This window comes from Lycium barbarum, chromosome 1 (genome assembly GCF_019175385.1).
Source record: "Lycium barbarum isolate Lr01 chromosome 1, ASM1917538v2, whole genome shotgun sequence".
Lineage (NCBI taxonomy): Eukaryota > Viridiplantae > Streptophyta > Magnoliopsida > Solanales > Solanaceae > Lycium > Lycium barbarum.
The window spans coordinates 846,393-861,447 of NC_083337.1; the positions used below are offsets into that span (position 1 = coordinate 846,393).

General features: G+C 35.0%; 2 protein-coding genes across 4 annotated transcripts; both read right to left on the reverse strand.

Moving 5' to 3' along the window:
- Positions 1 to 575: 575 nt before the first annotated feature.
- On the reverse strand, positions 576 to 4,572 carry LOC132628036 (dehydrodolichyl diphosphate synthase CPT3). Of its 3 annotated transcripts, none has more exons than XM_060343725.1 (2): positions 4,414 to 4,572; positions 576 to 1,901 (listed from the first exon to the last, which is right to left on the reverse strand). In XM_060343725.1, the coding sequence occupies exon 2, from the start codon at positions 1,857 to 1,859 to the stop codon at positions 987 to 989; it is 873 nt and encodes a 290-aa protein (XP_060199708.1). In that variant the 5' UTR covers positions 1,860 to 1,901; positions 4,414 to 4,572; the 3' UTR covers positions 576 to 986. The 3 variants fall into 3 exon arrangements, with proteins under 3 accessions (XP_060199708.1, XP_060199716.1, XP_060199724.1); XM_060343733.1 differs by having other exon boundaries at positions 4,380 to 4,498; XM_060343741.1 differs by lacking the exon at positions 4,414 to 4,572 and adding an exon at positions 3,820 to 4,315.
- Positions 4,573 to 8,270: 3,698 nt separating this feature from the next.
- LOC132628052 (protein HOMOLOG OF MAMMALIAN LYST-INTERACTING PROTEIN 5-like) lies at positions 8,271 to 13,729 on the reverse strand. The gene is made up of 6 exons (XM_060343755.1): positions 13,542 to 13,729; positions 11,908 to 12,008; positions 11,099 to 11,208; positions 10,315 to 10,390; positions 9,946 to 10,086; positions 8,271 to 9,263 (listed from the first exon to the last, which is right to left on the reverse strand). Exons 1-6 carry the CDS (start codon positions 13,633 to 13,635, stop codon positions 8,562 to 8,564), a joined length of 1,224 nt encoding a protein of 407 aa, XP_060199738.1. The 5' UTR covers positions 13,636 to 13,729; the 3' UTR covers positions 8,271 to 8,561.
- Positions 13,730 to 15,055: the final 1,326 nt, after the last annotated feature.

Sequence of the window (15,055 nt, forward strand, 5' to 3'; positions counted from 1 at the left end):
AAGTAATTACTGTAAATTTCTATGATTTTATTAGTAATTAACAACTTGATAAAGGGATAATTAGTCTACTTTAGTTGATAACTACACTAATAATGTGGATTATCTTTACACTGTTAATATACGTAAACTTATAGCCTATTTGGCCAAACTTATTTTTCCCCCAAAAGTACTTATTTTTTCAGTAAGTGCTTATTTTAAAAAAACGGAGATGTTTGGCCAAGCTTTTGAGAAAATAAATGCTTGTGGGCAATAGCAAAAGCAGTTTTTCAGAAGCTAAAAAAAATAACTTTTGCCCAAAAGTACTTTTTTGAAAAATACTTTTGAGAAAAATGCACATAGAAGCTGTTTATTGGCTTTGTTAAATGACACAATGCTGAAGGCCCAACTGCTGATTTCTTCTGCTATGAGGCAAACTGGGAATCTGCATAAATACAGAGGAAGCACAGAAAAGTTGACCACACTTACCAGAAACCAGTGGTCTGAATTGGGAAAGCTTAAATTGTCCACTTCTTTCCTTGCAAGGGAGAAGTAGTAAAAAGCTACTTAGTTGAAGTTGAACCAGAACCAAGAGTAGCTTAAGAACTCAAAAGAGATTTGTTGGACTAAAGGTTTGGATATTGTTATCAGGTTATTTCAAAATTACAAATGCTCCATAAGAATCCAAACCAAAAAGTGGGTAAAACAATTGATTCATGATAATAAACTACTCATTGATACAACAATTTGCAAGCCCAGACCTCACTGCTCAAACTGCATCCACTGATTGCTATCAAGGTGTATCCCATATAGCTATCAGCCTTTCACCACATGTTTGATTTTTCTACCACCAACTGACAACTTACTAGATATCTAAAGGGAAAGAACACTAATGAGCAGTCGTAACCCAGGCTTAAATATTTGCTAGAGGAAAACTGCATTAAACAAATGGAGCTGCAACACAAAACCACAGTATGATTAAAAGTTGCTAAAGAGCTTTTACTTTTAATTCATGCCTGCTTCTTCTTCTCCTTCAAATACAAGTAGTTTCTCTGGAAGTCTAAAACTACCCAAATTAAATGCCTCAAACCTATCTCAGGCCATAGTGCAGTCGGAGAATAAATAAGACAATGTGCACTCTGCCACAAAAGAAAGTTGCTTAACCGATTTTCTCCAGAAGTCCGTATAATAATGTCTGGATCAGGAACAACTGCCATGTACATATGTCTGTCAATATCTGTCACACCAATACGATGCTCATTTTTGTACTTCCCATTTTCTTCGACTGTGATTAAATTGCCTACAGCATTATCTGCATCTGGTTTTCTAATTTCATCCCATTTTTCTTCACAAGATTCTTGAACAGCATGCACAATCTCGTCTGTTGAAGTGTAGGCAACACAAACAGATAATACAGCTTTTGAATTACCAGCTGTTTTTACCATAGCCCTCTCAGCTGCTGATCTGACAGGGTCACTCAGAAGTTTTAGGTTTCCTTGAAAGTATATCCTAATCCCGAGGCGGTTTACGATGCTTTCATCTTTAATTAATTCATCAATCTTTTCCTGCATCAGTTTCATTAGGAATTCAACTTCTTCAGGCCTTCGTTTGAAGTTATCAATGCTGAAGGCATAAACAGTTATGTATTTTACACCAAGCTCGTAAGAATATTTTAGCATGTTCAGAAGAGCGGAAAATCCAGCTCTATGTCCATCACCATCTGGCAAGTTCTCTTTCTTAGAATATCTACGGTTTCCATCCATGATGAAAGCAATATGACTAGGAACAGGACCCACAGAAAGCACAGAAAATATACATTGGCGAAGAAAGCTGCTAATATTTTCAAATAGACGGCCCACTTGTTTAACGTTCACACCTTCCATATCAATCCTTGAACTAGTGCTAGATCATGCACCAAGATCAACCTAATCAAACATTAGAAAATTTAGTCTCAATTAAAGGGCCATATAGCATGAGAGCAGAACATAATCAATTTTGTTCCTACTGGGAAAAAAAAAACCAATGCAGAACACGAGCAAACATCATGGAGGTAAGTTGACATCACAATAAATACTAAATAAACTTAGCATAATGAGCTACTTCCCATCAAGCACTAGACTCCAAGTTTTGTAAAAATATGTGAGCAAGCTAGAAGCTTCAGTAGTGCCAGCATCAGAAAGCACATTACAATCTATCTAGAGTAATTATTATTGTTTTCTTTCCTCCTTTTTTTTTTTTTTTGTGAGGTCGGTGAGATCCAAGGGGATACCCGCTTAAGCGAAAAAAGAGTCCAAAGACAAAAAGGGGCGTTTCAAAAATCATATACAACAGGAAACTGCACGGGAATACAAGCAAAAAAATAGTACTAGATTTATGTTAAAGTTCATGAACCTAAGTTTCATTCTGCATTTCCTAACACTTAAACCAGCAATGAAATTTAAAACATTAAGGAAGATAAAACTAATGATTTGGATAAAGTATAGTTCGATTAGAAAAATATAGAAGGATCAAACACCATCCATCATTTAGCATTTGGTCAAATATGAGTAGGATCTCGCATATACTGGATAATCCAGTAATCCCATATTAAAAATAGAAAGAAAGATTAGCTAAGAACCACCAATGTATCTGCAACAATTCATTAATAGACGACGGTTATTTGACCAAGATAGCATGTACGATTCGTTAGGACTAAAGAACACATCTGAATAGATCTGAGATAGGTTATGGAAAATGAATTAAGACATCTGAAAACTTTATGCTTATCAGCTATTTTATCAACCCCCCACTCCAAACCCCAAGTCTATCTCCTCATTTTCACACTTCTCTGCACTTCATCATCCTCCCACCCACCCACCCGCTCCTCCAAATCATCATTAGAGGTGGCAAAATCAGCCCATGAAATCATAAACCGCCCAACCCATCTAAGTTTGGGCTGGTTATTGACCCGCCCATTTATTAGCTCAGCCCATTTCAGCCCAACCCCTTTCAACCCATCAAAATTTGGGCTGATATTTTCCCCAAATTGATCCATGAGAAATCTTATCAGAATATTTCCAAAAATACATTTTTTTAATTTGATATGTTATATATAAGCCATACTGAAGAAAATTAATAATTTTTAGGTACTAAAATATTATAAAAGAACAAATAAAGTAATTAAAACTTAATAAGAGTTGGGCGGGTTGGGTTTTGACCCACTTTTTAGCCCATTTCAGCCCAAGTAACCCGCCCAACCCGTCCATTTGCCACCTCTAATCATCATCATCAACAACAACATACCCAATGAAATCTCACAAAGTGGGGTGGGGTCTGGAGAGGGTAGAGTGTATGCAGACGTTACCCCTACCTCGTGGAGGTAGAGAGGTTGTTTCCCAAAAGCCCTCGGGTTAAGTAACACATATCAAAGCAGTTACAAAGAGAAAATACATAACTAAAGAGGACACAACAAATAACAGGGAAAGCAATACATAGCATTCAGAGTGGCTCGGTTGGTTGAGCATGGGGCTTTCATAAGGGAGGTCTCAGGTTCGAAATCCCCTGCCTACGACAGCAGGAGATTTGCCTTCTGGGTCGAGCTCGTCGCACGGGGCTTTCTAGTGCGGGTTACCTCTCCTGTGTGATTTGCGAGCTCTTGCACAGGAGCTAGGTTTACCCCGTGCGCACCCAAAGGGTAGCGCCTGCGGGTTCTCATGTCATAAAAAAAAAGAAAAAGGAACAATAACAACAACCAAATAATGCGATAACCGAAGCACAAGAAACATCAGGTAGTAATAGGAATCAAATGACAAGGAACTACAAGAATAATACTACTACGATCGGTATGAAATGAGAAACAGGTACCCATCCTCCGAATCATCTTATGCTTTTCTCTCTTCCCAAAATTACAGAGCCTCGTTCTCAACTCATCAAAATCTATACTCCCTCCGTTCCGTTCCAATTTATATGGCACTCTTTCCTTTTTAATCAGTCCCAAAAAAAAAATGACACCTTTCTATATTTAGTAACAATTCAACTTTATATCTACCTTTTTACCCTCCAGCCACACAAATTTCCTATGATTTATTTTAGACCACAAGTTTCAAAAGTCATACTCTCTCTGTTTCAATTTATATGAACCTATTTCCTTATTAGTCCGTATAAAAAAAAATGACCTCTTGCAGGAAATAATTTACCTCTATGTAATGATTTATAGTCACACAAAATATATGTGACTCATTTAACACTTTCTTAAATTTCGTGTCCAGTTAAATGGATTTACATAAATTGAAACGGAGAGAGTACTTTATTTTTTAAATTTCGTGTCAAGTCAAATACCAGGATGGAGGGAGTAAAGCATATTTCTACATATCCGAAATAAAAAACAGACAAAAAAAAAAAGTAAATGCGAAGCTGAAGCACACCACAGAGAATCAATTAGAGATAGAGATTTGAAACCTTGAGTGATATTTTTCACTTTGATTTCATTTGTTTTGCAGTGTCGTCTCCATTTTGACTTTGATGGGAGTGAGCGGCTATTTGGCGGAAAACAGAGAAAAGGCCATAAATAGTACCTTAGGTCTAAAATATCTCTTAACTATATACTTACCTGTTTTAGTCTTTTAACTATTTAAAAACTTATCAAATTTGGTCTTCATCTATTTTTGTATACAAACAGCGTACAAATTCATAAATCTTCATGAGATTAATCGTTAAACCATTCTTCAAACCTATATTTCTCTCTCTCTGCTTCTTTTTCCTCAAGTTCATTCTTTAACATCAACTTTTTTTCTCAAGGTCTCTCTCGCGTTTCGTAACCGACAAACAGCGTCGGTTAAAACCGACATCAGTCGGTTTTATTAAAAAAAAAAAAAAAAACTGACGGTCTCACGTCAGTTTTTTTTTTTTTTTTGAAAATTAAAGCATGAAATGTAAGAACTTGGAGTCAAACCCGGCTATGTTCCTTGGCATTAAAGGGTTGTTCCTTGGCATTAAAGGGCTTTACCACTAGACCACTGATATTTTTTGTTCATATACTTACATTGATTTAATTTATACTGTTTTTTCGCTCTAAAAATTGACGGACTCCGTCTCGGTCGATTTTTTATAAAAAAAATAAAAAATAAAAAACCGACGGACTCCATCAGTTTATTTTAGAAAATAATATAACAAATAATTATATTTTTTCGCGTATTTTTGTGCAAAAAATAATCGACGCAGTCCGTCGGTTTTCTTAAAAAAAAATTTTTAAAATATTATTGAAAAAGCCGACAGAGTCTGTCGGTCTTTCCGTCGGTTTTTTCTATCGATTTTTTTTCTGTCGATTTTTACCAGTTTTTTTTTTTTTAGCAGGAAGAGAGAAATATAGGCCCGAGGAATGGTTTAATGATTAATCTGACGAAGGTTTATGAGTTTGTACACTGTTTGTATAAAAAAATAGACCGAGACCAAATTTGATAAATTTTTTGATAGTTAAAAGACTAAAACCGATAAGTGTATAGTTAAGGGATCATTTTAGACCTACACCCATAAATAAGGGACTATTTATGGCCTTTTCTCGCAGAAAACAGATGAGAGCTTTTAACCGAAACGACCATTGAAGCTTTTTCCTTAAAAAAAAAAAAAAAACCCAAAGACTCTTTGACCAACTACTCCCACCGACAATTTTAAGTGTCTTAGGCGTATGACCATAAGTTCCCAAAAAAAAAAAAAAAAATTGATTCGGGTGAAGTTTTTCAAGTTTCGAAAAGGGAAAAGGGTCAAATTCATAAAAATATACATTAAAAAATCCACATGCGACCAACTTATTCCCGAATCCTACATCTGGAACCACTAGGCACATAAGCGGGTAACCCATATGGGTTTTTATTTAGTTGGGTCAAATTTAAAAATAAAATCAGGTTATTTTGGGAAATTTCATTAAGACAGGGTATATTTAAAAACTTTAATGACTGGAAAGGGTATTTTTGACCCAAATTTGTAATGGGGGATATTTTTAGCCTTTTTCGCAAAGTAGAGGTGTTTTTGACCCTTTTCCCTTTTGAAAATGTATTTGGCCATAGTTTTTCAAAACATATTTCACTTTTTGTTTTGGAAAGTATGAAACATTACTTATACCCATAAGTTCTAAAAACTATCAAGAATATCCAACCATACAAAACATACTTATTTGTTAATCTACATCTTGCATGCATATAGTCTCATAAAATGAAAATCTGTATGTCCAATTTGAAATAACAACTGCTAATAACACATTTACTAGCTACTACAATACAAAGATCCATTTTTATCTTCGAAATAGATTTCTATAGTTGGCAGAGCAATTTTCCCTAGAATTTCTTCTTTTATTGTTTGGGCACAGCTTTGCTCATTCACTTTATAAAAAAAACTGCTTTAATTGTAAAAATATGGTGGATATGGCTTTAATAGAGGAACATGGTAGACAGAATTAGTTGGGTCATAAATAGATGGAGCTATTTTATAAAATACAAAAGTTTGTTGTAGTTTTAAAAAGTTTTGTAAAGGTCAAAACATAGATCGAGCTAGAATTTGAAATTTATAGATTTATTTTCAAAATCTGTCAAAATTTTATGGCTAAACAAAGATTTGAAAACAAATCTTTAAAATATGCTCCCAAAATGTATGGCCAAACGGAAGCTTTGTTTGATGGGGCACAAAGTTTAAGGAATAAAAGAAAACTTTTGAATCTTGTGATCCTAATTAAACATATGTATAATGTACTAAAGTGTCATTTGAATCTTGTGGTTTTAAACTTGTCACATACGATGTTTGAATTATCAATTTACTAAATATAAAAAGACACTCTTTTTGAAATAAACCAAAGGAACGTAAGACACTTAAATTGGGACGGATGATGTATAACATATTTTATGTGGCTGTGGTGTTAGTAATACAAAATGGACTAGGGGTTATAGTGTTAGTAATACAAATATGCTTTGTTCAACTGTTTCCTTACATGTCATAGTCATAGACTGGGGTGGAGTTAGTTTGGGTCAAGATTAAAACTCTTTCGATGAAAAATTACACTGTATATATAAAATTAAAAGTATTTTTTATGTGCATATAATACATGTTGAATCCCATTAACTTCTTTGTGTACTTATTTCTTTGTATTTTTGAACTCTCTTAATAAAAATTCTGGCTCGGCTATTTCTTTATATCTTTGAACCTCTTAATAAAAATTCTGGTCCGTTGTTGACCATAGAATGAAGATTTTTACTAAATATAGGGGGTTTCGATTAAATAATTAAAATATACGAAAAAATGCTAACCCACAGTGATAAATATATTGTCGGAAAGAAGAAAATTAAGGAGAAAGAACTAGCATTTTCATTGGCTTTTATTCTTGCGCTTGTGAAGTGGAGGCTAGAGTTACATAGATATTTTTCAAAAAGGGACAAATACAAAAGTGGCATAACAAATGGCAACAACAATAATATACCCAGTGAATTCTCACAATGTGAAGTCTTGGGAGAATAAAGTGTACGCAGATCTTGCTGCTATCTTATAAGGTAGGGAGGCTATTTTCAAAATCCCACAATGTGAGATATGGAGAGGATTAAGTGTAGGCAAACCTTACCCCTACCTTGGCATAACAAATGGCAATGCTATATTATATTGTTCCGATTAACCTTATTAAAAGTCTGTCCCTTTTTTTAATAATCGAGAAATTCGATTATCACCATCTTCAAAATTCGGTTGATAATCGAGAATTTGCTTCTTAATCTTTATTCACTTAAATACCAGGCTCTTACTCCCATTTGTCACTGAACTAGAACTTTGGGGGCAAAAGTTCTTCCATCAAGGAGGAAGAATGCTTCTTGGTCATCAAATTAACACTACTGTCCACTTAAGACCTGAAATTTATCACCCCTTAAAATGCTATTAACTCCGTTTTCAGCCATGAGAAAACACATCAAGTGGCAAATGAATTTAAAATGCCTCTAAAACACAACTCACAACCAAGGAATGCATCACTGCACAAGCCACGTATGCAAAGAGGAGTAAAGAGGGAGATTTTCGAGTCGTCATCCCATATGACAGGAAAAAATTTCAGCAATCAACTTGTAGAGAAATGTGGATTGGAACCATTGATAATTCTCCGTTTTGGAAGTTGTCAATTGTCAATGCAAAATCCCCTGTGAGATGAAATCTTAATGATAAATATTAATGATCTATTTTCCACACTCCAAATAGGAGATACTGCTGCAAATTTACAATAGGTGAAGTGCCAATATCCTCAGTCTCAAAGCAAGGTGGGCCTTCTGGTTCGGGCTCCTGTATGAGAAACAAGATACAAAGGGAAAGAATTTTGTATTTCTGCACAATAAAACAGCTTACGAACAATGTCCAGCAAGAAGTTTGGGCGCTTGCAAGATGATTTTTGGTTTTTTGTGTGTGGTGTGGGTGGTTTTGGGGGGGGGGGGGGGGTGGTAAGCGAGGGACCGCATATATGAACAACATTCAGTAACAACAAGAATGGTACAACAGTTAATCAAGCCATCTCCACAAACACCATAAAGTGATCAAACCGAAAAGAGAAGCACCTAGCTCAAACAATCCAGTTGTGGTAGGATGCACGCACTTCATTGACCAGCTGAGGGGTTTGTCAACAATTCAAGTGATTTCTTGAGGTAATCTACAGCAATAGAAACATCATCAAATGCCAGAGCCCCGACAGCAAACCTTGCGGCCTTGTGTGCTTCAGCAATTTTCTCTGGTGAAGGTTGGTAATTGCTGTCGTATTGATACGTTTTCGGAGGAGGCACTGCAGCATCCACAGCACTCCCCTTTCTATCACTCAATTGACTGTTTGATGGATGATTAGCTGATGGTGGCAACATGGAATAGGAAGTATCAGACCCTTGATAGTAGGAAGGGTTATGTGATGGTGCAGCAGGTAGGCTACTCTCTGTAAAACTAGGATATGACTGGAAATTGGGATATGAAGAGGAAATGTCTTGAGAAGGGTAGTGGTTTGGCAAGTGTGATTGGGGTTCTTGTGGGTAAGGTTGATGCTGATGGAACTGAGAGTAAGAAGAATTTTCGTGTCTGCTAGCTGATGGAGGTTGCGGAAGATTATGAGAAGAATGATCTTCATTAGAAGGATAATCATTAGCAGAATATGGAGGAGGAGATGGAGGGAAGTGTGAAGGAGGTGGTGGTGGGATGGGTGCCGAATGTAACTGTCTATTTGCAGTAAACTGTACATTGTCGTGTAATTGAGAGGACGAGTCTGATTCTGGTGCAGGTTTGATGGCTGGACCAGCTCCACTGGGTTCAATATCCTGCATAAATGCTATAGTCAGATTTTCCATGATAGATAGCAACTATTAAATAAGAAAGGAACTAAGTATAAGCGTTTCTAGCACTATCTTGGCCTGCATGTAAGAGTTTAGCTCCTGATCTATTGAAACACAGCCAAATATCATTTTATGCATCATAAAAGGAAAATTTTCACATATTAATTTGCCTTAAATTGCCAGCAGGGAAAAAGTACAAACCAAAAATAGTATCTAAATTCTTAACAACAAACAAACTTAAGACTGATCCATTTTAGTAACATTTATCTAGAAGCATGGTCCATCTAATAAATGGGAAGTTGTGCAGAGCCAGTGGATGATCATGCTGATCCACCTCCCATAATTTTAAGTGAAGGAAATATGCTTAATCAACTAAATATAAATTGTGGACTGCTCGTGAGTTTACATATTTAAGTGACTCAGAGAATTTAATTTTCACTTAACCATAAGTTGCCAAAAACTGAAAGCGGATCCTACTTTTAAACATTTTTTTCCAAGAAAAAAAATTCGATGAAAATGAAACATGACATCCTAAAAAGTGAGATGATAGAGATACCAAGGGAATTAACCAGAATTCTTAAGTTAGTGGCATGAACACAAGAAATTTTGGGTCCTTAAGGATACGGGATCTATCAATAGTGTAAATTATGCTGAGCATGAACCATACATATTCATCACTTTGTGCAGTGGAGAACTCTGAAATATCACTTTCACCACCAGGAGGGCCTGGAACAGGCTTCCGGCCTTCTTTTATAGCTTTCCTTATGTCTGCTGCCTTCCAAGCTGCATACTTCTGTTTCTGCTCAAGCTGGTGATGAATAAAGAAGTCAACAAACAGGGTAACCAGATGGATAAAAGGTAAACAGAGGCTACATGGACACAAAGACATGCTTTTTCAAACTTAAAAGATCCGCGTTCCCCAAACACAGAAAAAAAAAAAAGTGTGTGTGTGTGTGGGGGAGGGGGGGGGGGGGGGGTGGTACAGAGCCAAGTGAAAAAGAATCCTTGTTATTGCCATGGTATGATAGAAACTCACATCAGGCTGGAGTTCACCGAACTGATTAAGGATCTCAAAAAAGATACTTGCAGCATAAAACGTCTTTGCAGTATTCCTATAAAACACAGACAGTTAATGTGAAGAAATTCCTAATCAACAGCAGAAAGAAGAGCTTTGATAACAGGTCAACATTCGCAGCACGCAAGTGATGGATCTATGTTTTTACAACCAGTATGACCTATTCAATATGTTGTACAGAACAAATGAATATAAATAAAGTCAGAAGATAGCCACGGATAATATTAACTACTACTCCCTCCGTTTCAATTTGTTTGTCTTATTTTCCTTTTCAGTCCGTTTCAAAAAGAATGTCTCTCTCCTTTTTTGGAACACTTCAATTCCACTTTCCACATGGCATGTTTAAGACCACAAGATTAAAGGGCATTTTGGTACATTCTACATATCTTTAGTTAAACACCACAAAATCTAAAGTCTTCTTTACTTTCTTAAACTCCGTAACAAGTCAAAACCACACAAACAAATTGAAACGGAGGGAGTAATAAAGAGGGAGGGCGGTGGAGTCCCAGAATTCCAGCAAATAAATTTGGGTTATCTAAGAGTAAAATTGCTAATTTATTAATATAGAGGCCACAAAAGAGTTAAAACTAAGCATTTAAATGTATACATTACGCGGCACGAGGATAAACCAGATAGAGCAGGTGGAGTGATATCTTTACAAAAGACAAGCCTATGACCATTGATTTCGATTAAGAAAAGTGCAATATAAACAAAAGTCACATGGTGTAGTTTAAGTGACTCTTACAAGTCTGCTCGTCCAGCTCGATCTTGTTTGTCTGCCTTTGCAAAAACATTCAAGGCAAATCCCTCCAAATGCAAATGATCATCAGGCCCCAACTTCACTGACGCCTTATCCTACAGAAATAAAGAAAAAACGATTAATGAAAACAAAAAGAAGGCATATAACATTAACACGTAGGTAAATCCTTAGCTACGAGCTCATCATAATCATTACGCAAGATATTTTTTTGATAAATATAACCATTACAGAAGATCTACTTTAATTTAGCATGATCAATAGATTGGTCACTCTAAAAAAAGAACATTTGACCGACCCCGACCTTGAGCCGGATCATGTTAAAAACATAATAGGTAATTTTGTGTAGACATCAAAATTCTCTATTATATCACAATAAAAATATCCTACCTAAACGTTTTCTGGTGTCTACTACCTGAGAAACAGATTGTTTATCATATGGCAATCAATGACAATATCTGTATGTTTAAGTAAAAAACAAGAAATGTGAATGGCTATGCATGTCAAATATTCCTCGATTTCTACTACTTGCAAAAAATGACTAGATATTCTTCAAACTGTCATAGTATTCTTTCTCAATGTTTCTTTTACAGTTCGTGCACCAAAAGTTTCTAATCATTTAATCTTGCACCCAAGTGATATCCCCCAAAAAATCAATCAACTACTACTCAATCCAGAACTAGTTGGGATGAATTCTTCATATCCATCCTGCCTTATTCAAACCTATTTCATTCCAACAACTGGTAACTAGTTTGTTTATTATGGGCAAAAATGAAAACAAGAAAAGAAGAAAAAACCTTTTCAAGTTGTTTCATAAGGGACACAAGGAGGGCATTAGTGGTCTTTGTACGATCACTTTGAGGAATCTTCAACCCTCGTTCCATCGCATACAATCGACCTGCACAATATTTGCATAGTTAGCATACAGCTTTGAACTAATCAATCGCAAACAAATTGGCTCCACTACAGATTCTCTGTAATTATTATTTTTTATAACCGTCTCGACCAGCTTGCCAGCACCTCAACAACTCCACCTAGTACCTGCTATAATTTCTCTATAATCACTCATATAACAAACATATGCATAGATAGTCCTTTAACATACAGCTTTGAACCAATCAATCACAAAATAGTTGGCTCAACTATATAAATTCTCTGCAATTATTCTTTTCTATAACCATCTCGACCTGCTTGCCAGCACCTCAACAATTACCCCTGGTACCTGCTATAATTTCTCTATTATCACTCAAATTACAAACATATGCATAGATAATCCTAAGCATACATGTTTGAACCAATCAATCAATTACAAACTAGTTGTCTCAACTATATAAATTCTCCGTAATTATTTCTTTTTATAACCATCTCAACCAACTTGCCAGCACCTCAACTATTCCAGCTAGTACCAGCTACTCATATAACATATATACACATGCATATATAGTCCTTAGCATACATCTCTGAACCAATCAATCAATCAATCACAAACTAGTTTGCTCAACTCAACTAAATAAATTCTCTGTAATTTTCTTTTTTATAACCCTTTCGGCCAGTTTACCAGTACCTTAACTATTCCACCTAGTACCTGCTATAACTTTTCTCTATCAATCGCATACAGTCGACCTGCACGAATTTCAGTAGATAGTCCTTATATAATCAATCAATCAATCCCAAACTAGTTGGCTCAACTATATAAATTCTCTATATTATTATTATTTTTTAATAACCGTCTCGGCCAGCTTGCCAGCAACTCAACTATTCCACCTAATATCTGCTATAACTTTTCTCTATCAATCACATACAATTGAACTGCACAATATTTAAGTACATAGTCCTTATATAATCAATCAATCACAAACTAGTAGGCTCAAGTATATAAATTATCTGCAGTTATTCCTTTGTTTATAACCGTCTGGCCAGCACCTCAACTATTTTATTTTTGGTACATTGCACCTCAACTATTCCACCTAGTACCGCTGTAACTTCTCTATATTAATTGCATACAATCGACCTGCACAATACTTGAGTAGATAGTCCGTATTTTTTTTATTTCTTTTGATAACCGTGGTGTCCAGGCCAGCTTAGGTGCACCTCAACAAATTCCAGGTAACTTTGTCCGCCAAGGCTAGAACAGATGTTTTTATAGTCCTTATATAATGACACTTAAATAATAAATCAAACAATCAATCACAAACTAATTGGCTCAACTATATAAATCCTAAATAATTATTTTTTAATAACCCTCTTAGCCAGTTTGCTCGAACCTTAACTATTCCACCTAGTACTTGCTATAATTTCTCTATAATCATTCTGCTAAATTTTGGGCATACACACTCATAATAATTAAATATTACATAAGAGAGAACACATAATTCCCAATTTACGAAATTAGGGTTTATAAATGTTAAAATTGAGGCAAAAAAAGACGTACAGTAATAGGCAACAAGGGGTTCGTGTTTCTGCAACTCATCGGCGCGTTGAAGATAAGGTAATAATAGCTTTGCTGGTTCGTTTTCGTTAGACATCGTTACAAATTCAGCTCCAATTGCACAGATTTTGTTCGATATTTTGCGAAGATCAGAGTTTTGGTTTGAAAGAGATTTATAAGAGCCCGTTTGGATCGGTGTTTTCATCTTTTTAAAGTGATTGACTGGTCAGTTTAAAATTATTTTATGTTTAAAATAAACTTAAAAAAATAATTAAGCCCATTTAATTTAATTTATTTAAAATAGTTTATAAGTTAAAAATAGTTTATAAGTCAAAAAAATAAGTTAAATTACCTACTTTTTTTAAGCTTATAATAAGCTGTTTGCAGTTATACGCCCATCCAAACATTCTCTTTGACTTCTCCGTGAGGTTGCTTTGCAATGCGCGCCGTAAAATTTTACGAAATCAACTGTAATTATTAAAAGGGCAATCTTTTATTTTTATTATTTTTTTTTTAAAAAAAAATTGTTTTATTACATGGGAATAGGCGAAGGGAAAATAGGGAGGTGATTATAATGTGGGAATTTGAATTCTCGTCAATAAGGGTAATCTTTTATAGTTACTCCATTCGTTACAATTTATGTGATACCATTAATTAACTCTAAAAAAGGGTAGATTTTTTAAATTGTGGTTTAAAACAATCATTAGATATTTGTATTGTTATAAATTACTCCTTCCATCTAATTTAAATGTCTTATTTTGACTGAACAAGAAATTTAAGAAATAAAAAGAGATTATTAAATCTTGTGGTCTTAAATTAAAGATGTGTGTAATGTATTAAAATATCTATTGAACCTTGTCGTTTTAAACTTGTCACATAGGGTGTTTGAATTGTCAAATTACTAATTACAGAAAGAGACTTGTTTTTGGAACTGATCAAAAAAAGAAGTAATGCACTTAAATTAAATTAAGACGGAGATTTTTTCGATATTTCGCGAAAATCAGAGTTTTGGTTGAAAACAATTTAGCTAAGATTTTGACTTCTCTGTGAGGTTGACGATGTTATCTCATTACGACGTCGGTTTACGTTTTTTTGCTTTGCCTTTTGACTTCTAATGCGCGCAGTAAATATTTATGAAATCAATTGTAGTAAGTACTTATTAAAAGGGCAATTTTTTTAACTACATAGTATTTGGTCATGGAGACATGGTAAACTCAGCCAAAATAAGAGACTCGTAAATAATAATGATCAAAAACCTATCTTATCCAAGTTCATCACTTGCGCTTTGGGCAATCATTCGTAGCATCACAAGAAAGACTCCTAATTTACATGCAGTGGCGGAGCCAGGATTTATGCCAAGGGGGTTCAAAAATATAAAGAAGCCATAAATGAAGAAGTTAAGGGGGTTCAATGTCTACTATATATACATAAAAAATAATTTTCACCTTGTATATACAGTGCAATTTTTCGCCGAAGGGGGTTCGGATGAACCCCCTTCTATAAGGCTAGGTCCGCCA